At 40.4% G+C, this 25,091-nt stretch overlaps 2 protein-coding genes across 7 annotated transcripts in view; one reads left to right on the top strand and one right to left on the bottom strand.

Annotated features, from left to right (window-relative positions):
- Positions 1-382: 382 nt before the first annotated feature.
- On the bottom strand, positions 383-12,047 carry cstf3 (cleavage stimulation factor, 3' pre-RNA, subunit 3). The gene is made up of 20 exons (XM_034875129.1): positions 11,789-12,047; positions 11,021-11,125; positions 10,765-10,860; positions 5,927-5,959; positions 4,964-5,061; positions 4,796-4,862; positions 4,672-4,706; positions 4,453-4,579; positions 4,249-4,326; positions 3,998-4,160; positions 3,631-3,740; positions 3,413-3,529; positions 3,101-3,319; positions 2,903-3,005; positions 2,632-2,701; positions 2,333-2,528; positions 2,086-2,236; positions 1,838-1,932; positions 1,678-1,738; positions 383-953 (listed from the first exon to the last, which is right to left on the bottom strand). Exons 1-20 carry the CDS (start codon positions 11,813-11,815, stop codon positions 754-756), a joined length of 2,151 nt encoding a protein of 716 aa, XP_034731020.1. The 5' UTR covers positions 11,816-12,047; the 3' UTR covers positions 383-753.
- Positions 12,048-14,077: 2,030 nt separating this feature from the next.
- The window catches only part of hipk3b (homeodomain interacting protein kinase 3b), a 36,070-nt gene continuing 25,056 nt past the window's right edge, over positions 14,078-25,091 (top strand). For 3 of the 6 annotated variants that reach the window (XM_034875106.1, XM_034875090.1, XM_034875121.1), the window contains exons 1-2: positions 14,079-14,440; positions 21,526-22,813. In XM_034875106.1, coding sequence (XP_034730997.1) covers positions 14,368-14,440; positions 21,526-22,813 — 1,361 coding nt within the window. In that variant the 5' untranslated portion in view covers positions 14,079-14,367. Of the gene's footprint in view, positions 14,441-21,525; positions 22,814-25,091 lie in introns of all 6 variants that reach the window. The other 3 variants (XM_034875098.1, XM_034875082.1, XM_034875113.1) reach the window with 2 other exon arrangements.

Below are 25,091 nucleotides of genomic sequence, written 5' to 3'. Positions count from 1 at the left end.
GTCACAACTAAGAAACTGTCTTCTTATGACAGCTAAATTACTTTCAGCTTATAGTAATTATTTTAGTTTGTGTTTTCACACTCAAAGTCCACGTTGCTAAAATGTAAAATGCAGCAAACCTTTTTTGTTTCAAAGCTATCCTGCCCTTATGTAGATAGGCTAAGCCTATGATACCCTGCCGTCAGAGGCAAACTGATTTTTTAAACAAAGGAAGGATGGTTGATTTTTTTCAGCTAAATGTTATGTGCTGCCCCTTAGTGGTAATGATAAGGCCTGGCATGGCTGTGCTAAAAGAGGTCTTAAAAAAAGCCCAGTCAGTTACAGAGAAAGACAGCAATGAAGCATAAAGCATCAATTCAATCAAATAAAAAAGCCAATCTAGTTGAATTCTTGTTTCCATTTTTATTGAAAGGAATTGCGTTTCCTCAAGTTATCTAAAAAAAGCTTGATTCCACTTTGCCATCACTGGAACATCACAAGGCCAAAACTGAGCTCTGTGCCAAAATCAAGGGTTCAATTAAAAATTTTGTACAGTATAATGGTCAGTCTTTAAAAATAAAAACTGTTGACAACGAAAAAAGCCACGAGAACACTCAGGTGTACATACTGTCTGTATATGCTTGTCTTCTGTACAGAAATAAACGGATGTATAATCTGTCAGACGCACTCAGAAATGTGAACATGTACATTTACCCCACATGACCACCTGTTAAGATTACATTCTAGTTGGGTTTAGTGTGTGTTTTAGATGGTTTATCGAATCCTCTTCTGTTGGCGTGCACGGTAGATGTCGTGTATGGGCGGAGCCACAGCTCCTTTGTCATCCTCCTCATCGGAGTCTGCGTTAGGCCTCTTGAGTGACTTGGCAACAGCATGGTTCTCCATGGATCCATTACCCTCTCCTCCTGCATCGGGCTGTCTTCCAGTGATCAGCTCTACAGCAGCATCAACAGCTATAGAGACAGAAAATACATCAGTGGCATGTCAAATAGTGGACAGAACAATTTCGACCCATTTAATGCCCCATCATTTATAAATTGTGAAGATATTTTACTTTAAGCGTGTTGGTTTTGTTCACTCGTTAAACCAAACATCTGACTGACATTTCCATCACCAGAGCCACGTTGTTAGCCTGGAAACCAGAGGAATCTGCAAGCTTACAATAGGTTTCATTTATTTTGGCCAACGCGTCTGGTCCCCCTCCCACTCAGCCGGCCAGAACCTGGACGAGGCTTATCACAACCATTTATCTCACATGAGGCTGGTTTTACACCATGACTGATAGAGGAGCCTCCCACTTACAAAAAAATAGACCAAAAATAACTGACATTTTTAATTGATCTGAGGTGTGCTGATCAAATATGAATCAGGATTCTGTTACTGCATAGCCTATTTCTTGCCTAAAATGTTTTCCAAAATCTAGTTTAGTTTACTGTTTAGCTGTAATTTGAGAAAGTGTGTGACCAGGCAACCATTTTTTTCCTTGCTTCAAAACTGCTTTCAAGTCTTTTTAACTGTGTCTAGAGATACTCTGGTCTGTGCCTGTGTTAACGCCGCATAGAAATTAAAAATGAACCGAGAGGTTCCAGACTGGTGATGCCCAGCTACCACGTTGGCGGCGTTGCTAAAAATAGAAATGGTCTGGAGTCATCCAAAGCGCTAACAAATGCAACTTACTCTCAGGAAGTGTGCATCTCCTGAATGTTTCCATGATCTCATCCACTTGAACAAAGGGTCCCTGCAGCAAAAAACAATCACAAACGTATTGCATTCTGCTCCTTTTCGTCTTTTATACCAGTAAATATGAGCTTGATAGTATTAAACTGCTGCTACTCACAGTGAAGCACGTAGGCGGAGGGAGCAGCTTCATTAGGAGAACAGCAGCTGGAGGGACTGGGAAAACTCCACCAGGGACAGGGTGTAAACCAGGAGCTGTGGAGAGGAACAAATCAACGATGGAACCTTTTATGTGTAAACTAAATGCAGGAGAGACGCATAGCAACATCATCAACACAGAGTTGAACTGATTTGTTACAACATCCTGTGGCGTGGAGAGAAGATGTTAGGCGGCTATGGACTACATACGGGCAAGATGGCGTGGCTGGAAGGGGATCATCTGATTGGTGTCAGGTTTGGGGTACTCTGGTTTTCGGTCAGCTTCATCCTTTAGTGAAGGTGCAGAGGGCGTCACCACAGTCTCTGGGAGCATTGCTGCCAGTTTGGCCCGCGACACATCCTACAAACACATAGTGGAAACAGTTTAAATATCAGTTTGGGCAAAAAGCCTTGGTTTGGCAGTAGGAAATGGCATGCTAGGTCATCTTTTACACACCTTATATCCAAGGGCCTTAAGTTCACTAGTAGAGCAGGGATACAGATCCATGAACTTGTATCTATCTACCAGCAAGGCTGTTTCTTTGCCCTCATACTCGTCCTTGAAGGCAGTGAAACGCCTGCGCTCCACTTTCAGGATACTGGCCAGGTCTCCTATGTTGCTCTCAAAAGCCAGGAACCGAGCCCAGATCTCGCTGAAGGATTAAAGAAAAACTAAAATTAACAAACGGCATTAGACATATGGATCATAACGCCATTTGCACACGTGGACGCAACTTAATCAATCCTTGACATTACCCGGACTTTTCTGGCGACAAGCTTCCTGAGGTGAGGACGCGCTCAAACAGTACCCTGGTGTTGTTATCCTCTGAAGTAGTAGAGGAAGACAAAAAACAGGGTTACACATTTATCTTCCATTGCTATGAAAATTATGGAGAAAGCTTTCATTCATCAAGAGATAACACCAGGACATTACTGCTGCCATTTTCTTTTAGATGAGATTAGTAGTAAAGAATGTCTTTTCTTACACTCTGTGTATTAGCTCTGCATTTTATTACACATAACCTACCATTAAGGTGTGAGAGGTAATCAATGTATGCCAGTATGTACTCTGGAATGTCCCCGTATTTCTTCAAACCAAGTTCAAAAATCTTGAAGGCTACCGATTTATCCTGTGGTGAAGGAAAGATGAAAAGAGACAAAAAACAATTTAGATTGATTTTAGTGACATTGTCCATATACTAAACATGTGATTATGTGTGCCTACCTTGCTGCAGTAGTACTCCATCAGTGCTGCCGTCACATACACATGGTGCCGCGTGCGTAGATCCTCTCTGGCTTTTTTGAAGATGGTGCGACCTGACTTGATCCCTTCTGCCCTCCTGGCAAACTTCATGTACTGAATGTAGACCAGCGTGGGGTCAATGTCCTCAATGCCAAGCAGTTTGTTATAGATGCTGTGGACCTTCTCGTACTTCATGCGACTCTATGAGGAAAGCCAGAGATATATCCCGATAAGTCCCAGCTAGTCTTACTATGTTGACTACAATTTGTGCAGAGTAAGCAACTGGACGCTCACTTCTTCATAGTCTGCAAATGAAAAGTACAGCAGCATGTTCTTCTTCAGAAGTGTCCCGATGGCACGCTCGTAGATGTTAGCTGCCTCGTCACTAAACAGCTTGGAATTATTCATATCCTGAGAGAAAAACATGCAAACGATTATAGAACAGCTTTAAGTTCGACTCCTCTGAAGTATGCTTATCAGGGGTTTGAAATTAGAGTTTTTTTCTCTCTTACCCCTTTCTCTGCCAGCAGTTTGCTGGACTGCTCCAGGTACTGTGCTGCCTCGTACCAAACGTCAGGATGGTGGCCCAGCACCAGCAGGCACTGCTCGTAGGCAAACATCACTGCAACACGCAACAGCAATTGACAGATTCATAAAATACAGAATCAAAGCATTAAACCGTGAGTGGGGAGAAGAGCTATGCCCTCTAGTGGCTACAATCTAACAGAAGAAAAAGCTTCATACATTATGTATCTATTGAGTGATGCTCAAAACATGATTAAAATTGCACACTAGCATAATTACTGGAATCAGAGGCCAACTGGGGCCTATTTGCAAAGATTTACAATCTCCAACACAGCACATCCTGAGCATAGTCACCTCTCTTTGTGATGAGGGTCTGGTCTTCTGTGCGCAGCGGGTTGCTTTTTTCCCACTGGATGTACTTCTTCCACATTTCCACTTGCTGGGCTTCCTGAGGGGAGTTCTGGGGCGGTACTGATGGTGCATTCCTGTCCAGCCCCTTCATCACAGTCTCATACTCCTGAAGTACACAAAGCATGCAGCCTTTAATAGTTTACAAAGACAGCACAAGGATTCAAAAGACGTCTGTGCATGTTTGTGACGCTCACCTTTGCCACTCTCCTGGCATTCATGTAGTCTCTACTTCGGTCCTCAATCATCTTTTTGGCCAAGTGCACATTTATTCCCTGTTCACGAAATAGACAAGTCAGTCTAGCGCTCCATCACTCTCACATTTTAACAGCTAAAACTCTGTATCCCTTTATGCAAACATATAAAGCATAGGTAGACAGAGGCCTGGGCGCATCACTCACCTCCTCATATTTGCTGTAATCCCTCCAGAGCTGCTCAATGTTGATCATAGGGTTCACACAGCCTCTCTGGTACACCCGCCGTACTGCAGTGATTCTTTGGTTCTCTGCGTACGAGCCCACCGCCTCACTAATGGAACACAAAACAAAAATGGCAACATTTCAGAGTTGGCTAACAGTTTATGAATTCTCACAATATTACAGGGGGGGAAAAACACTTACACTCCTTTGAGGAAGTTGATGTAGTCCACCCAAATCTAAGGAGATGAAAGAATAGGTGTTAGGGGACAGACATTAACAGAAATGTATATACACGGGTACAAATGAATAGCTCAGATCTGTGTACCTGATAAGACATAATTTCCATGCCAATTTTATCCAGAGCGAAGTCATACGCCTGGGCCATCTTCTCTCTGAAAATGAGAAAGAAATGAAAATGAGACAATGTATGTGTATTTTACAGTACAGCAGTATGTTAACATGCCTGAACCCAATATGCAGCATGCTCTCTTACTTGTAGCTGGGCAGCTTCCCTTTGGTCTCTCGAACATATGAGAGGTAACATTTCCAGAGGTCGATGTGCAAGACTTTCATTAGGCATCTCTGAAACAACTACAGTGGCAAGCATATAAGATAAAATAACTAGAATACAGACACAAACTCATATTAACACACTTGACAGCTACCCGTATTCATTGTCCCATTTATCTGGCTTTGTAAAGCCACGCTCAAAACTCGCATGCATCTCATTAGTGGCATATCCCATGTAGGAGGATTACCAGAAAAGCGGTTTTAATTTAAGCATATGCCAGATTTGGGGGGAGGTTCCAGGTTTTACTTCACAGTTATATGATGCAATTTAGTTATTCTGCTTCACTTAACAAACCTCAGATGTGCCACACATTTCAGTGGGCTCCTCCACACTTGAATGAATACAGGAGAGTTTGAAGGTCAGTTAAAGGGATGTATTGTATTGATGAGTTGAACTTGACTTTTAGACAAAAACTAAACATGATACATTCAAATACTTTATTAGTAGTGGAAAACCAGTGGGACCCAACAAATTCCAAGCCAACACTGAGGTTATTATTGTAATTGGTTGTACGTTTACATGAAAATACAATTATGGTTATACATATAAAAAGTATATTATCAACATAGAGGTGAAACAATGAATATTTTTTAACTAATACAGCTATAGTATTAACTAGTAGGTATAAAATAATAGCTATGGTGGCACACCAGTATGCAGGGAAATCAACTTGCACATCAAAGGCACTTCACACATTTTCAAAAAATACATTTTCTCCCATCTGCACACTTTGTGTGCTTCTTGGACCAAAATGACACGCCTTTCACGTGTATGTCTTACATGCCTTGTAATACAAGGATGATGGACTAATTATAAACAGTCAGATGACCCTTGCCGTCAAAATCACACATCACGTCGGCTTCCATGACTGTGAGGGACACTTACCTTTTCTACCTTGTCATAGTTTTTTGCCTTGATCTGCAAATAAGAGTGTAAATGCAATGTTAATTCAAAAGTCCCTTCTACTTTTATGGCTTGCAGGATACATGCATTCATGCAAATGTGACCACTCGCACATACATACACACACAGATACACACACACACGGGACCTTTAAGATCAACAAAGTGAAATTCACACAAGAATGACAAACTACTTTTAAAAAGGGGTTTATTTTCTTTGCAAATTGTGCCACATAACCCAGAAAAACACCAGTGCCCATGTGTTACAGAAAAAATCCCGACAAAATGAGTGCTATTTGGATATTAGTATTTGTAAAAGATCTATTCCTTTCACAGTCTTAGGTGAGTATGTAACCTTACATTGTTGCAGCAATACATGTTATACGGCCAACTGTTGATGCAACAGTCTCACAGTACCCTCCAGTACAGACAGGGAGGCTGTTGTTTCTGTGGTATTAGTACTCCACGTGGGTAGACCAATACCATTGTATTTACATCAAAGTGTTCTACAAAGTGAAAAAGCTGAACTAAACCAGCCTGGAAGTGACATGAAATAATAGTTTACATAGTTGGCAAACATTACCAAGACACTGAGAAAGTACAGTGGACTGCTGTAAGATGACCGTTTTGTTTCATTGAAATGGTCAAATTATTAACATTGCATTGCTGGTACGTTTAAAAGCATGCCTCCACAATGAGTTTTACGGAATTCTGTCAAATATGTAGAATATTATCGACTGAATTCCACCATATTGGATTGGTTAAGTAACCTGTCACAAAATGTAAACATTCATTTATCTAGGTGTGTGGCCCGTTGGTTGTGAGACACTCCACATACTGTGATAGCAATGTCTATTGTTTGATCCCCCCCCTTTACCTCCTTGTATCCGGTCACCTCTTAACTGTCCACTATTAATAGTGGGACACAAAAACTGTACATAAACAAATGTAGCTGCATCTATATTGAAATGTACAAATACAGTACAAAACATCCAAAGGAAAATGCTTTTACACATTTAACAATTAAAGATGTAAAGGTTATTGTAATAATTATGCTACTTATAAACAAAGCAATGCAATATTCTGAGATTGTGCATGCATTTCACGCAAGTGGCCAACCTAAAACTCAAATTTGGTAGAACCTCTCCACTGGACCTATCCAAAAGTATATTCTCTAAGAAACACATTTGCTAACGATGGATTCTTGTAAAACTATGCAGTAATGCCACCTGCAGCGTAGAGTGCACTCCCAAAAAAAGACTGACCTACATTACTCATTCCATATACTGCAACATCTGACACATTTAGCTTTACCTTAATTACAAAAACAGACAAGGCAAATGTGATTCTCTAATCGTAATAGAGAGACAAGTGTGTGTGGTGTTTAGAGAATGCATTCACTGTTTATTTTTAGCCAAGAAATAAGTCAAATCAGTTGCAAAATATCACTAACTGCCTCAGATATACAATCTGGATTATGACAACTCTAATAAGCCTTCCTGACCATGACTAAAAGCAAGATATTTTCTTTATGTTTTTCAATGTGTGAAACATTTGGTTACAATGAAGGTCTAAATTCTTATGTAATATAATCAGATGTAGTCTTTCAGAATCAGTTGAATCTGAGCCTTTGCAAACACTGATGCAAATCAGGGTTATAAATGTTTCTCTGTGTGCTACCCTAAAATATATCAGCTATATAAAGTGCAGTAGTTAGACTGCCATGATGATAAAACAGGCTGGTGAGATGGTAACCGATCTTTTTAGATGCCCCTCCAGGAGGGAGAGGTTACTACACCTGAAGTGGCCACTTTAAGGGTGAGATTTTGGTACCTGGTTACATAACACCATGAAGCACAAACTCTGCTAAAGATCATGGCCAGAAAAACAACACACACATCTATGAGATCCTTTACGCACACAATTTACCTACTTTAATATGATAAAAGAAAGTATAATAGTAAAAATAATAGTTACATAGTATAAACTCAATCGCTATACTACTGTGATCCAATTCGCTCAGGTCAAGCACCCAGTAAATGCTTAGAACTGACTGATAATTATAATTCTTCATTGCAATTAAGAGTGAAACTGTACACAAACGGAAACTCAACTGCATTTGGTTACTGCTTTTAAATCAGTTATGCAGTACAATATTGCAAACACAAGCAATAACAATGTCTCATATCCTTACTATGACAAAACAAAGACTAATAGGTTGTTTGTTCTTGCTGGTTTCTCCCTCAAGATAAACAATACATTTGATCTCTGTCATAGAGCATACTGCCCATGCTATAATTTAAAGAAAACGATCAAAAGAACAAAAACTAAATAGTCTCAAAGACCGACTGACTGGGGAAGTTGCCTCAATATGCACTTTCCACACACTGCATGTCACATGACATGTTTCTAAACATCATGTTACTGTGGGGCAACAATAAACTCAAGCATCATGTCAGACATGTGCTAGCATGTTATCTCCACTGGCCATTTCAGTGAGCTGCACTACATCTAAAAGAAGTGACCAATAAAAAAAGACTATAGTATAATTTGCCTAGTGTGCAAATTTTACAACTCTGTATAATAATGTAAAATCTCAAGCAAACTAGACTCTCACACAAACACAAGGGCACGCTGTGATCTTTATGAAAAGTGATTAGGATTCTATGGAACCAAAAGTGCAGAGTACAATGGATTTTACCGAAGAGGGGTTCGTGAGGGCATGAGGGTTTCCAACACGTCAGTTAATTCAAAGTTCAAACCAACATAGAGTTCTCATGTAGGGGGGGAATAAGAGCTAATTCGCATACTTACCAAATCAAAGAATGTCTTTATACTATGATTTGCAAGCTATTAAAATGTACTGCCAATATATGCCTTGGTTTAAAAATTGAGATTTAATAGAACTACAGTCTGCTTTTAAATATCTAGCTGGGATGAAATAGCCAAAATAAATTAACAACTTAATGCCAATTCAAATGTCCAGTCTCTCATTGCAGCAAAAATATATGCCCATACTGTATCTTGGGCTATGTTTTGGGCTGAATTTTGGTTTGTAGTTAAGTTGGATAAGTGAAACGATGTCAGAACTTAATGATAAATAAATATTTATTTTAAGAGAAGGCCTATTTACAGAGTTACTGGCTCCTTGGTTCTTCTGCCCACTTTTCACTTAACTTTCTGCTAAAAATAAAATAAAAAATTGATACTAATAACTTGGCAATAAACCATTACAGAGCTGGATCCTTATTCTTGTTGCAAATAACACTAACATGACATGTTCAAATGTAGTTTAGTTTGTTCTCTCTGCTCTTTTGCATATGCTTTAAGATGAACAAATGAAACATCCCTACTAGCTGTAGTGACGCCTCTGCGGTCTTTTTATGTCGTGTTGCCTGACATCTGTAAGACAGGCTAAGATTAGTGTGGAGGGGGACACTGATGCTTTACTGACGTTCAGTTATTGCCAACTGTAGGCAGTGGAGGGTGCAAAATAATCTTTTGTTTGTCGCTGACCAAATGGCTAGTGAATATTCAAATTTTACCAGCCACTCATTAGATCGCCATGGTTTTTAGTTGGCTGGTGAGTTAAGCAAATCTACCAGCCACTTGCATATTTAACCAGCACTAAGCTGGTAGCTGCTGCAAATTTCCTCTCCTGTGTAGGAGGATTGTTCATGAGAAGCCTAGTCCATTTGGCAAAGACAGCAATGTGTTCTTTTTTCCATTTCACAACATATGTATATCTATTTCGTTACATATGTCACCGGGCATTTTTGTGCACTGGGTAAGCCAAGTGGGTGAAGACTGGGGGCGAGGGTAGGGTGACTAGGAGGGGGCAGGGTAAGCTTCTCCCAGGGGAGCAGCCCCACAACAACAAACCACTACAAACTCAGCATAAAGCAACATTCAACTCCAAGCCTAGAGGTAATCATTATCCAGAACTACACATTGGACTTTAAACTAGAAGCTTAATCCTGATGCTTGATAATGCTGCTACACGTTGTGCAATGTGTTTAACAACAACTGCAGTAGTCACCTGCAAAGGTTAGGGGCATCAAAAAATGACTTCAACGGGTTAGAAAAAAACAATAATGTGCAAGGGGAAATTAATCATCATATCAGTAGCTTATTGCATAACAGCAAAGCCTGTTGATGGTATCAAGGGAAATGTCATATATTCATGAGAGGGGAGAAATGTCTCAAGGAATGATTGGGCCACACATTAAAATATTTGTTTATAAAATTACCCAAAAGAAATGACACAGGAGGCAATAAATTGACACGACAAGTGAATAAAAGGCTAATGCACTCCAATACCATTAAAATAGTTTTAATACTGTTGCAGAGCAAACATGCAACAAATGCACTTTACCCCATTTAAAAATGACGCAGAAAATATAGATATTTTTGAAATCCTGGGAACATAAGAATTTTCTGAAAAAGAAATGGTTAGAGCTAATTTGTCCTTTGTTTGTGTTTAAAAAGGCACAATTCTTCATGAGTCTAGAGCCTGACAAATTAAAAGTGTCTAACGTCATTCTACATCAATGTTCATTACTGGTCCTTCATAGTGTAGGATATTTTTAGGCAGATGCTTTCAACTGTCAAAATGTTTTATACATTACCCTTGATCAGTAATAAACTTGAGGTGACAAGTGCAACCCAAAAAAGTAGTCAGGTCAAGTGACTCAAAACAAAAATTGTGACTTAAAACTTCATTGAAGAATGAGACATTCTGTTTGTGTGAAAATCACATTGTTGATCATGTTAGAAAAATCCCCCACCATGCACACTAAAGAAAATGTAAAAAGTATTAACCTCAGCTTCAATGAACAGTTTCCAGAATCTGCCAGAACTTGGGAACTGCGTGACAAGTCGCTCATACGTCTTCCTTGCTTTATCTATGGGTTGGTTCTAAAGAAGGAGAATGCATTTACATGCCAAACTATATTACATACGAAAATAAATCATACGAGAGAGTACTTTGAATTTTAATAATATATTGCATCAAACCTCCCACCACCCGTATTCCCACTTTGCTTAACCCCAGGAATACAACTCTGTGTCACTAAACCTGTGCTTCTCGAATCAGAATGCTCCATGCGTCAAGGTCATATGGGTTTTCTTCCAACTTCTTCTCTGCCTTCTTCACCTTCTCTGGAATATATTCTGCCGCTGCCTGCAAGACAACACAAAGGCATGGGGGGAAAAGGGTTATGCTGCTGAATAGGCTTGCAGTGTTTAGTGGTGTGGTGGGAGGGTCAACATAACGCTAACGGTAAAAACTGAGTTAAGCATTAGTTAATGGTTCCTGAACTGTTGGCCACGCCCCTGCAGTGTGTTGCAGAAATTTAAGGAGCAGAAACATTGCGGGTTCGCAGGTAAATCAAGTTACAAACACAGAAAACCGTTTAACCCTCACACTAGTTAGCTAACGTTTGGTCTTCATACTTGCAACCATTGAGAGCCATCCAGCACTGTGAATCAGTTATGTTGAATAACTAGCTAGACGTACCTAAAAGTGTGTATCACGGTAACGGATAGAAAATGTTAAGTTAGCGTTACCTCAACGCGTTCACATCGGACAATGCTACAGTTAGCCAGCCAGATATGGCGTAAGACAAGCTAACGTTAGCTAGCTACAACTCGACAAACCGCAAATTCAAACAATCTTCGTAATTGTGTAATATTATCTAACACTTGCGTATTAACATAACATAATCCATATATTAGAGCCGTGTTTACATATTACTGTTATCCAAGATTAAAACACAAGCTAAATTATGCTAACTTGTCAAGGGTTAGCTTGCCCCCCAACCGAACTACATGCAGCTAACGTTACCTGGTCGGCTGCTCCTTCGGTGGCCATGGCTGGAAGAGCACTCAAGGTTAGAGATGGTATATCAATCGGATTAACTCTCAAATAATAACGTGACTGTAATCTTAAAAAAAAACGATTAAGTAATCGGCATAGCTTCGAATGGGTCGATCACATTGCCCACAAGCAACTAGCTAGCTAGCTACTCAATGCTTGGCCGATATCTCAAAATGGCGTGAAATGAGTTCCAACTTCCGCTCAGCCAGCAGCTACAACAATTACACGTCCGGTGAGAATCTTTCAAATAAAAACATGACTCAAAACCATAGACTGTATAGTTACTAACGTTAATCTGACTAAAACACCTTAATTATAAAATGTGGCTTGAGGCTAGACTACCTAAATTTAGATCATACACACACCAGATGAATCATTTTGGTACCCCTTCACATCAATTACTTTTAAAATGGGAGCAAATTAAGGTATAGATACAGAGTGTGTGCACCCACTTTATTTTATCGTGCAGCATTTTATCTTTTGTTTATCGATCTAGTCTAAGCTAAATCTAAAGATGTAACAAAAAATAACTGTAGCCTAATGTGTCAAAATAAAAGCATCCGTAAATTATGTTTTACTATAGTATGTTCTGTCAACACGTGTGTTCAGGTGACTCCCGACACTGGAAACCTCGTACCTGCGTTTGGCCGATAGGCGGCCTCTCGCAGTGGCCATCAGACAAATAGCCCACCGATATTTGTAGGCTATGCCTGTAACTCCGTGATGTTTATGTTATGATCGTCAAGCCACTTTGTATGTAAGACTATGTATACACAATTTTGTTATGGTGACTAAAATCTCAAAATATCTATCAGCTTTTTGTAGACCTACTGCAAAATGCTGGTCACCTTGCTGGCCAGTAGGGGAAGACAAATGCTAGGCCTAGTCATCGAGAGCGCGCGCTTGTGTGAATCTCATGGATGTAGGTGTATCTGGCCCATAGTATCTGGCCAACAACTCGAAACAGACCAGAGCAAAAGCCCACAGAGCAGTTACTTGATTGTGTCTTTTTCTCACCTGTTAAGGACACTCATCTCGTGGAGGCTATAGTTACTTATAGGATATTTTTAATAAGGGGCTTCTTTGTCACAGCATTGAATAATGTGTCTGTCTAGATTTGGAAGATAACCATGCATTGACCAGGATGAGGTTGGGAGGGAAAACATATGAAGCACTCCAAGAAGTATGCCTTTGTCTTTCAAGAGAGGTTTAAGGAACCAGAGTGAGGTTCTATATGTGTGGGCTACACTGCTTCTACTATTACCACCCAGCTGTGTTTACTCATGGTGCACCAGGTTAAACAAGAGGTGTTCACACCTGCTTTCAAGCTCACTAGGTCTGGTCGTTTGTTGTCTGTAATTAGGAGACATAAGGACTGGGTAAAACAATTGCATTCTGGTGGAATAGATTAGGCCTACAGCTGTCTTCTCAGACACAGGGGGTTTATGCAGCTTTGTTTGTCAGCTGGGTACCTCCTGACTGTCTGAGCAGTAGACTTCAGCTTCTGCTCCCCAACCCATTTTCCTCTGCTCTGCTCGTGACATTTGGCTAAAGAAGAAAGAAAAGGAATTAGTATTGTTTACACTGGTTGTCATCATTAGGTTCCACTGCATTTTTCAAATATCAAATAGAATCACATTTCAGGTAAATTAATTGATTCACTACATTATACATGGCCTACAATTTGTTAATACTTTTTTGTATACCTTTGAGCAAGCCGTACTCATCGCATATCTTTTCCAACTCTTTATTCTAATGCAGAACTTTCAGGTTTTGGTTATTGAGAATGTAATTGTATATATATCACATCAGCATATAGGAGAGTAAATGGCAAATGCTGAACACAAACTCCTTTAATATGTTTTATTCACAAGTCAAATGAAACCCCTCAGATCAAAGCAATCCACATCTTTATTCCTTACATCCTTTTAAATACACATAGCCTAACTTAACATTTCAGTTGAATCTTTATGTAGCTTGAAAGATTATTTCCCCATATGTTGTCTGTTGCATTGTACTGTTCTGGATGTGGGTGGATTTATCTGCACAGGCACTGCTGATGGAATGTTGCTGTTGAGCTTATTATGGGACAATCAACGACTGTTCATTGTCCCTGGTAAATAAATAAATAAATGTAATTGAATTCCGCTGCGTTTGTGTATTGTAGGCTACACTGTACATCTGAATCGAGAATCTACGTGAATGTGTCTGCTCGGTGGTCGATTACTCTGGTCTCACCAATGCCGTCAGTTCACAAACATTTGGTTGCAGTCAGAGAAAAGGGACATTAGAGGCTGGCAGGGCCGTGGAACAACACGTCTAAACGGTGTAACGGACACCCTTTCAGAGATGGGCCACTTCGCCCAAAGAGGAAGGAGACGAATTTGAACTTTGTAGCTACAACCAGGGCTCGATGTGGTGTTTCTGGGCGCTCATATGAAAGAGTTACTTAAAGTTTAAAATGTGGGAGATGGTGGCGTTACCGAGAGCGAGCTCTCCCTTCCTGTCGTCTAGGACAAGATGGCAGCAATGCAGGCAAACTGTGCATGGTATGGATTTATGAGTCCATAACATGTTCAGAGAAGCCCTGGATTATACTTATAGTGACTCTATGTGAAGGTAAGTGTTGGAGAGAAGGGTGTCTATGGTGATATTTGTTTAGCTCAACCTTTGAAATGATAGTTTGAATGTGATGTAATACAAAGTCATAACTTAGCTACAAACTTAGCTAGCGAGCTTTTCGCTGTGTAAGGTTTAACATAGGATGCGTGTATCTAGCTAGCTCTGTCAGCACTTTGGGTAATACAAGTAGCTACTAGCTGAGGTTAGTGGTGATTTTATTGTTCTGCTTTACAGCGCTAGCGATTACTTTGGTGGTAAATATTATTTGTGTTTAAAGATTTTACTGCAGATTCACAGGAAATATAGGGGTAGAGAGGAGGTATTTTTGCTATATAGCTAGCAAGCTAGTCTATGGGGATGACATGCAGCGAAGGGCCGCGGGTCGTATTCGGACCCGGGCCGCTGCTAGGACTCATGAGTTGCTATATCAACCTGATTTCATTTGACACTGTGTTGTGTTTGCTGTTTCACTGTTGTCACGGCGACCCGTTGATTTCTTTTACGTGATGCGTAGTTAGATCATTAACAATAGCTACGTTTAACTAACAGAAGTTAGTTAGTTAGGGTTAGTTTGGTTGTCATATCTTGTGAGTTCCGTATTACCGTTACTTCATATGTGTTAGCTCACACCTGGCCTTGCACGAGATTTTGCGAGATAATGTTAACGCTCAACCATTATCATAGTTACCAACATATCGATAGACCTTTTGGAATTTTTAAAATCTTATCCAGTTCGTCTAACTTTGTAAAGTCACAGTAGTAGATAGTAGCTCATGTCACCTGCTACTACACTAACTTACAGTTATTAAACAGTAACTGCAAATGTAAAGCGGTGTTTAAGGGAGCTCAGCGGCTCTTTTCCATGTTTTTATAGTGAGTGACGTTGTGTCTAAACTGCATACCGAATCTAGTCTAGGTTGGCTAGCAGGCGTCAGTTATCTTGCTAGGGTCTTTCAGGGTTGACGTCATTATTGGGAAGCGCCTCATATCTATGAGTGCCTCGGTCCTGACGGCACCACTAATGCCGTTAAAGCACACCCTCTCTCAACAACAAGTAGATCCGACCTGGTGAAACTGGAAAAGGAAAAAAAAGATTTGTACTGTGGCCTGTTAACTAAAAGTTAATCTACTTTCTAGAGCCCGACCTATAAAACGCGTAACAAAACAAACAGATTTCCCTAACATTAGATGTTTGTAGTTATTTATGAGTGCTCACTAAAATAACATGGTCATTATTTGTATTGTCAGACAGACCAGACCAGAGGAACATCTGAATATATTCTTAGTTCTTAAATTCTGATTATAAAAAAAAGTATAAGGATACAAACTTAAGATATGAAACTTAAAGTCCTTTGACCAAAAAACACAATAACATATATTGTGGATATTTCCCTTGCTGTCTTATGTTAAACTGAAAAATTGCAATGGGCCAGCAACTACTGAAAGGACGTTTTGGTTTATGCAGCAGATGCCTGCAGAGTTTGGTCAAAAAAGTGAAATGCATTGTGACTGCTGTTGTGTGCTGCTGTTTTTGTAGTTTCAGTTCTTGTTGGTAGACCTAAAAAAAATTGCTGTTTTTACTTGAAATGTCTGTGATAGTATACACCACTAAAATAGTACCAAGTTAAGTGTTTCTTGTGAGTAGAGATACGCTGGTATTAAAGTTTTGCAGCTTACTCTGTCTCAAACATTCATGGTGGCGAAGCTGCAGTCGGTTACCATCTGTGAATACTGTGAACCAACACCATGAATACAGTCCAGCACTGTACTGCTATGTTGTATGTGTGATTCTCCTTTGCATAGACACTCCTAACTGCTGTACATGTGTCACATTCCTCAGCTTATCATTAGCAAGGCCATAAAAGCAAGGTTGTGGGTTGTAATGCCAGATGACAGTGAGCATAGTGTGGCCGATAAATAAATGTGTAAACTCTGTTTTCCCCGCAGTTATATTACTGGGTAATATTGGTTGTTAAAGGGGGTGGGAAGGCAAGACTTGGGAAGATGTTGTCATGGGATGTTATGCTGCACAGGCAGTACTACTGAGGCGGTAATCATAACAGAATAATTGAGGGTTTATGGGAGGAGCACCATAAAAAGAATAAGTTGTGTGGTAACGTGCATGAATCACAAAAGTGATAGGTGGAAAATGTCCAACGTCCCAAGAAATAAACATCTATTCCAGCAGGCAGTACGTAATTACCTATATGCACCCAGCGATCTGGTCAGAGCCCTGGATTTTAATAACACGGTAGATGCTTTTGTCCGGAAACTGGTGAGGAAAGAAATAACTGGTTAGTGTAAAACAGCCCACTCTGCTACTGTGCTCATGGCTAGTTTAATGAGAAGTGTAACAGTATGTGTCACTCTATCAATGCTTTGCTGATCAATATCAGTGCTTGTTGGGGCGTCTAGTATTTCAGTGTGTGCAACATGGTGACAGCTGTTAAAACCTGTTTGATAGAGGGGATAGACTGGTGTCTATGAATGCAAAATGAATTACTTTGTACACATCTGCTTATTAGTACAACTTTACCAATATAGATTTTAGAGATGGGAATCACCAGATGCCTCTTGATACGATATAATCACAATACTTATGTCACGATACAGTATTATTGTGATTTTAAACATATTGCAATTTATTACCTTTCCCCCCCCAAATTCAAATTGTTCCCATTTTCAAATTATGTTTCCAAAATGAAACTTTGTCAATATCTTTTTATTCTTAAAAGAAAAAAAATTCAGTTTGTTCATGTCACTTCAATTTTATTTCTGAAACTGACATTGTCAAATATGCAGACTGAACAACACATATATATAATAAAAAAGAGCGATACTTGGCGCCTGTGTAGCGATACATTACTGCTACGTAAAATATTGCGATACTACGTTGTATCGATTTTTTTTTTCTTTTTCTTTTTCCCCCCAGCCCTTATAGATTTTAGGCATCTGAAATGTTGGGTTTTTCAACTTTTCATCTGGCATAGCCCTCATCTAGTATATTTCATATTTTGACAGAAAGCAAGAATGACCAGGATCAAGGGTCATGAGGCCGCTTGTCTTTTTAATCTGTGCCCATTTGTGCTTGGTATCTAAACTTTTTTCTATGTTCACAAAAAAGGGGGATGCATCAGTGCTACTTGTATATCAAATAAAGAGTGCACCATCATGGTGTGATATCACCATGTTGAGTAGTGAAAGTGCTACTTTTGCGTTGCTTACAAACATTATTTACTATCCCTTTACAGTGAGTCAACTGTAAATATATTGCCTGTAAACAGGCACTAGGTAATCCAACAAAGAGGGTACTTTTAAATGGTAGTCATAAGTTCACAGTGGAAATTCAATGTGGTCACATGCTTTAGAAAATAGAAGGCCTTTTAATCTAATGAGCATAGAAGATCATGTTCACGAGACACAGGCAAAGCGCCAGATTTTGTAATGAGGTTGTGTTACGGTGAGTTAATGCAGCAACCTCTGCTTAACAATCAAGGGAAAGCAACAGCACGAAGCGGAGGGGGACTAATGTGGTTTATTTTGTTTAACTGTCACAGTCTGCATTTCGAATCATCATATGAACTCAGCGGTAGCTAAGAAGACATCATTGTATTATTTCATAAATAACCAAACATGTTCTGAGTCATGCGGGTGAATAAAATTAAAATCACGAGTAGCCAAAAGGAGGAGTTTGTTCTCTCTATGGGAGAGCATGTAACCAGACCCCAATCCTACAATACCTTGTGCAACCTAATTCGGTTGAAGCATGCTGAGACCTGAATTGAAAAACATTTAAAACATACTGAGCAAACATTTTCCGCAAAGTATTTATTTGAATGCGGTGATGTAGTGATGATCATGTTCATTTAATTGTGGGAAGCCCAAATTGTGATCGTGATTAATACTTGATGATGAATAGGTTCTACAGCTCCTAACTGGCTTGTGTTAGTGGTGTGTGTCTATACCGCACACTGACTTGGTTTTGGGTTCTATTGTCTCTCACCTATGACTCTTACAGATGGAAAACGTTTTAGGATAAGGATTGATGTTGAAGTGCCATATTCCACAGCTTCTATTTTAAACAAGTCAGTAGTGTATTACCATCACCAACCATTTGCCTGTACCGTTGCATTACCAGACAGCACAAAAAGTAAAGAATAGATACGGTATTCAGGGGAAAATTCACATAACAGCAGTTCATAAAAACACACTGATACATGTTACATTGTAAATGGTTTAGTTTTTCAAATTACCTTTTGAATTTACATGCCATGTCAATGTAAACATAACCCTTGACTGTAGATTATATTACTTCATTTGTTTTTCACCTATGAGGCAGAAAATGGGGTTACAAGATGACTTTGTTTTGTTTGTTCTCCCCCCAACAACATGGCGTGAATGTTATCACCTGTTCATCCTCTCACCTATTACTATTATTTCTGTCTCTTAAGGCCCTTTTGTTGGTTAATCAGTACCATGTGTTCACTATGGACAGGTGTCAGGTGTTTATTTTCTTCTCCAACTGAATGTGAGTAGATCGGGGTCAAACATTCAACTGTGAGCAATTATTTAGCAACTCAAGGTTGCTGGAAAGGTTCTACTACAGCTTTAAAGGCAACGCAATGCCACAGGAGGAGCCTCCCTGTTGACAAAGAGAGCATCTGACTTCAAATGGTCATAATAGCAGCAGCTGTCATACTTGCTGGAAACAACAAAGGCTGCTTTCTTTACATCCTTGTGTCAAACTTCTCCTGACCATTAAGGGATTTCAATTGTGTGGGCAGGTAAATTAACCATTACCAAAGTTAAGTTTTGTTTTAAACTGAAAAAACTGTTTTATTACACTAAGCTGTTTTTTTTTTTTTCAACCTGGTTATTATTGCTCAGTTGGTGATTGGTCCAAGTGCAGGTTTCCTCCGTCTGGCACCAGACAGCATGGTCTCCATCTCCAGACCAGCCAATTAACATTTCCATTCCCCAGGCACTGAAAAGAAACTCACAGTAATACATGTGTAAGTCATGGAAATATGTGGAGAAACTGTAGAAAAAAAACTTCACTGACACTCTGCAATATTAGACAGCAAGTCCTTCTCAAACCAGCATGATCACGTTCTCCTCATAGTTTTTTTTTTCAACATAGCCAAATGCACCATGTGCTACTGTCGTGCTGTACCTCATATTTGTGAATAGTAAAAAAAATAAAAAAAGTTTACAGATCAAAATCGTAAAAAGTGTGCTAATACTGTAATACAGTGTGCATTGCTAACTCCCTCAGTGTATTTATTTGAAAATTCCATTCAGGAAATTCTCAAATAGTACCCACAGTGGCAGTAATGAATAATAGAGGCTTGCTGGGTTCTTCCCAGCACACACTGTGCGAGAGGTGGGGCTCTGTCTAACTCAGGTCTAACAAATAAAGGCTGACAAAGACAGGCAAGATATTCCCTTACACGCCCACAGGTAATTTAGAGTCTCCAATTCAGCCACCCTTCAGAACTGTGGAAACCCAAGCTGGCACAGGGAGAACATGCAAACGCCATACTGAAAAGCCCCGGCCAGCTGCCATAACAATAATAACAGCATGATAATTAAAACTGTCTTACCGTACAGTTTTGTAAAGCCCCATTACAAATCCTTTTAGCTGTATCTAGTATAGCATAAAAAAAATTGTCACTGGTGGTCTTCTAGACTGGAAAGCTAGGACAATTTTTTTTTTTGTAAGTGTGGCCAATTTTAATTTCCCTGTGGAGCACATCCATTTTTTTTTTTTTTCCATTCACAACCAAAATTGCCCTTATTGCCCTTTTGAGCCCTGCTTGGGATAATTTGATAAATTGTTTCGATGAGAGAAGATGGTAAACCGTTTCACCAAACAGTAACACAGGGGGTTTTGTGCAAAGAGCTGTCAATGGAATAGGTTGAACTTATCTAGCTGCTCAGAATAGAGTCAAAGGGGTTGCACACAACGTTAGTGTTATCACAACACAAGTGTGTTTTCTGTCAGGGTTATTTATTCCAGCAGACTACATGGGCACTAACAGCCCAAACCGGAGTTGCTTATGTTGTAATTTTAGATACTTTAGACTTTACTTAGACTTTAAGAATAATGAGGGGCACATGAGTCATTAAATATGATTTTGGTATGAGTCAAACTAGCTTGTTTATACACAGCACTCAGAACATTGGTTTAATTTGTAATCTAATTTGTTTTGTTTTTTATGTAGGAAAACGTGGTTCTGTAAACGTACTGTTGATTAAAGTAGTGAAACCCTTTTGGACAAGCTGCTTATATCTCAGTGTATTTACCCTGAAATGAAATTAGGTCATAGGCCCCTGGCACACAGATGGGGTTGGAAAAGGTCACTGTGCCAGTTTTTAGTATGAATTTGAGAATATTTCACCAAAATGTAATAAACACGTAGTGCTAGACACACACACACACACACACACACACACACACACACGGCGTGGTAGAGGGAAAAGTCTTAGGTAATTGGACATGTTGGCCTGATGATGCTTTGTGTCTTTATTTTTCTCTCTTGGTCTCTTATCCTCTCTCCCTCTCTATTGGTTGCCTAGAGACCTGCAGCAGGATGCATGGAAAAGGTCAGGTAAACCTTTGAGAAGTTAGTCATCCACTGTGTGGAGGTGTTAGTGGGTTTGCAGAGTATAGGGCAGAATGGGAAAGGTGTTCTCAAGCACTCTACTACAGCATGTTGTTTTGCCCTGATCCATTTGCTATACGGTTGGAGCGACTGATGTTAGTGGGTGCACTCCTAGTTGTGATGTCATGAAGTAGGAGTAATGAAAACAACAAAATGGGATTTGGTTGTCTGTCAGAGTTTTTAACTCATTGTTGTGACTTAAACTCACCCACGGCCTTAATCAAACAAAGCCCGGAAAACACTGGGACACGTTGACTGTTCTTTGGTTTTTCAACTGATGATGGAACAGCTAGATATGTTTTTGTGATTGCACTTTTATTTTTTTAAATGGCAACACATAATGCAACATGCTAAAATGGTTTGTAATGGATCCAGTCTGACCTAATTAACCTGTTGCTTTATTCTCTTTCTCTGTAGGTATGGCCTCACAAGTCTTGGTCTACCCACCACACATTTATCAAACCCAGACAAGTGCCTTTAGCAGCGTGAAGAAACTCAAAGTTGAGCCCAGCAGCCGTGTGTACCATGAGAGGGCACACCTGTGGACTTATCTGAACAGCAGAACCCTTGGCATTGTGCACCTAACGAAACAAGCCCACTCGTTTGTGAACCGAGACTTGGCAGTGGGCGTCAAAGTGCGTGGAGGACAAGATTACCCTGTGCGGACAGTGGTGGTGCGTGGTGTACAGAGACAGCAGCCCTGTAAAAGAGGAGGAGGAGGAGGAGGAGGAGGACAAGGCCCGGCTGCAGCCCAGCAGCGACAGGACGCAGGGATTGTCCACTTGCAGGGCAAGGAGCAGCAGCAGACAGACACAGCAAGTGGGGGCAGCAGTGGAGCAACAGGGGCAGGAGGAGGGGAAAGGGTTGAGGGCTACAGTGGAGGAGCTGAGGGAAGTGGAGAGGAGGAGGGTGACAGAGAAGAGAACTGTGGAGGTTTAAACTCAGCTGACAGCTCTCAGCGATGTGGGCTGAAACGTAAAAGTGAGGAGCTGGATAACCGAGGGAGCACCATGCAGATTGTGGAGGAATTGTCAATGTTGCCTGCCATGATGCAAACGACAAATGTGGGGAGCGCAATCATGGGGGCTGGAGGGGCCCCCTCCAAACAGGGTGTAGGTGCAGCAGGAGGGACTGGAGGAGGAGATGGGGACTATCAGGTAGTACAGCATGAAGTCCTGTGTTCCATGAAGAACACATATGAAGTGCTGGATTTCTTGGGGCGTGGCACATTTGGCCAGGTTGTAAAGTGCTGGAAGAGGGGCACGGGTGAGGTAGTGGCTGTGAAGATCCTGAAGAACCACCCTTCATATGCACGGCAGGGTCAAATCGAAGTTGGCATCCTTGCCCGTCTGAGTGGGGAGAATGCAGATGAGCACAACCTGGTGCGAGCCTTTGAATGCTTCCAGCACCGCAGCCACACCTGCCTGGTGTTTGAGATGCTTGAGCAGAACCTGTACGACTTCCTGAAGCAGAATAAGTTCAGTCCGCTGCCGCTGAAAGTGATCAGACCTGTGCTACAGCAGGTAGCTACAGCCCTGAAAAAGCTGAAGAGCATGGGTCTGATTCATGCAGATCTAAAGCCGGAGAACATCATGCTGGTGGACCCAGTGAGGCAACCCTACAGGGTGAAGGTGATAGACTTTGGCTCAGCCAGTCATGTGTCCAAAGCTGTGTGCTCCACGTACCTCCAGTCACGGTACTATAGGTGAGTACAAAAAAGAAGAAAAGAGAATTATTTTAACAAAGCAAGTTTGAGTTCAGTGCAATTTCAACTAATTTCAGTGTCTGTTGTTGTCCGGACTGCCATAGTTGGGTTAAAAAATGTACTTCCTCGAGCAAAACAAGGAAATGTCTCCCATACTGCACAACATCCTGCCTGTTTAGGGGCCACATACCACACACTCTGAAATGTGACCCTGCTGTGTTTACTAGCAGACTACAAACTGACTGTGCGTGTCCCTACTGCCTGGGAAAGAATTCTGTGTTTTGCTGGACTTTAAAACTATAAGAAAAGATTACGTTTAATTGACTTTGTATACATTTCTGGTGTTATTTGCATTTAGGGCGAAGTTGTTTGGCCTTAGGAGTTGAGAGGATTTACAGAGATTATGTTTTGATAGGAAAAAAAAATGGATAGGCAAATATTTGAAGACTGACATTAAAGCGACACTACGTAACTTTTTCCCCATACAGTTTGAAAGCAGAATATGTTTCATGGAAATACAGATCCGCTACCCGATCTGGCAAACTCGCATAGTGCGGTTATAGCCGATAGAGAGCCGCAGGGAAAAGTTGCAGCGGTGTGACCTGGTATGTCTCAGCTCCACTCATGCCAGCTGGTGGTGTTTCCTAACTCAGCATGTCTAGTCGCCAGTGGCTGGTTATAGAACCAAAGGGACATCACCTGTTTCAACAGCCGATCAACTCCAGTCAGCTGGTCAAATCAGTAACAAACTGGCGGCTGATTGAAATGGCAGAGTTTGAGACAAAGGCTCAACAAATTGTTTTTGGCATTATGTTATGAATGCTTTGGTTTGATTAGAGAAACCTGAAGCCTGAAATGGTTTCAACTTTTGGGTAAAGAGGCGGTTGTTCATGTTTAAACTACTTTTATTTATCTCAAAAGGCAATTCAGTTTCACCATTCTACAGACCAAAAACCGAATTTACACATAGACACATAAACAGCAGTCAGGAGTATGTCAGAGACAACACACCTGGGCTGGACAATGGGTATAGTATACACAGTTCAGTTCCAATGCCACAGTAACTCATTTCCCTGTTTGGGTTGTAGTATTCTTTACTGTTTAGCATAGAGACTCTAATGGGTGTAATGGTGTTCCATTTGAACAGGGAAGTCAAAATTGATAAGTTCCCAGTCATAGATTTTACCTGGAACGTCCCCTGAAGTCGGATTTCGGACTTGGAAAGTCAGAGAACCTCACAAACCTGGACCGAAGCAGACCTCAAAGTCCAACATGGCTGCTCTGTGCATCAACAGTAGTGAAAGCTGTAGTAATGTTAAAGTCGTACATACAGTACAGTCCAAATTCTATCTGGGGAAATGTTGCTATAGGATTAGCATGCACAAAATACAGCCTAATGTGTTGTTATCAACCGGTATTGCTAACTATGACACCTTTTATATGATCACTATATCTTAAAGCTTCGGACAGTAGTAGATACTTAACAGCAGGTTGTGTTAGCTATGATCTTTCAAAATGTGCTGTTTCTGTCCTAAGCAAAAACCATTAGGAATGTCTGAATTTGAAGTCTGGTGGTCACCGTTTCTTACAACTTTTTAAGATTAAGCAAATGGATTTTGTGGTACAAATTGTTCAAGTCTTGGTCTCTGAGCCCAGCAAGAAGTAAGCAGGATGCATAAGCCACTTTCAGGTCAGTGCTAGCTGTTCTAGTGAACGGCATTTACATGGGATTTAAATAATTTCCACCGCCTGCACACTAAGCAAGTGCAGCATTATGCTTCGCCAGAAATTAAAATGCTATCGATGAAAATATACTATTTTATCTCTCTCTCTATTTGCATTTACTATAGCTCTACGTCACTGACTAAAATGAGAAGACAATACTTGCATTGACCCAGTGGAAAAATACACCTAATTATTGCATTCTCTTTTCATCCCACACATTATTCAATTCAGCATTTTTGTGAATTTTGTTGAATTGTATGCACTTTGTTTCAGGAAGTTGCTCAAAATAGAACTTTCGTGCTTTGCTGGTCTTTTGTGGAGAAGGATGCGAACAGTGCAGCTATTGTAACTCTTTCAACTTTAAACTTTGGTGACCAGTAGTTTCTCACAGGTGTTGCATGCTGTTTATTTTGATACACAGAAGAAAGCTGTTCTATCAACAAGTGACTTATGTGGCAACAAATTTCATCCTCAAGTTGAAAAAAAAAAGTTGAACATTGTCATTTGTAGGGTTACATGGCCTTGTCATCAGGCTTTGTTAATACCAATGCAA

The sequence above is a fragment of the Etheostoma cragini genome, chromosome 1, assembly GCF_013103735.1.
Source record: "Etheostoma cragini isolate CJK2018 chromosome 1, CSU_Ecrag_1.0, whole genome shotgun sequence".
In the NCBI taxonomy this organism is placed as follows: domain Eukaryota; kingdom Metazoa; phylum Chordata; class Actinopteri; order Perciformes; family Percidae; genus Etheostoma; species Etheostoma cragini.
This window is presented reverse-complemented; position numbering and strand designations above follow the sequence as displayed.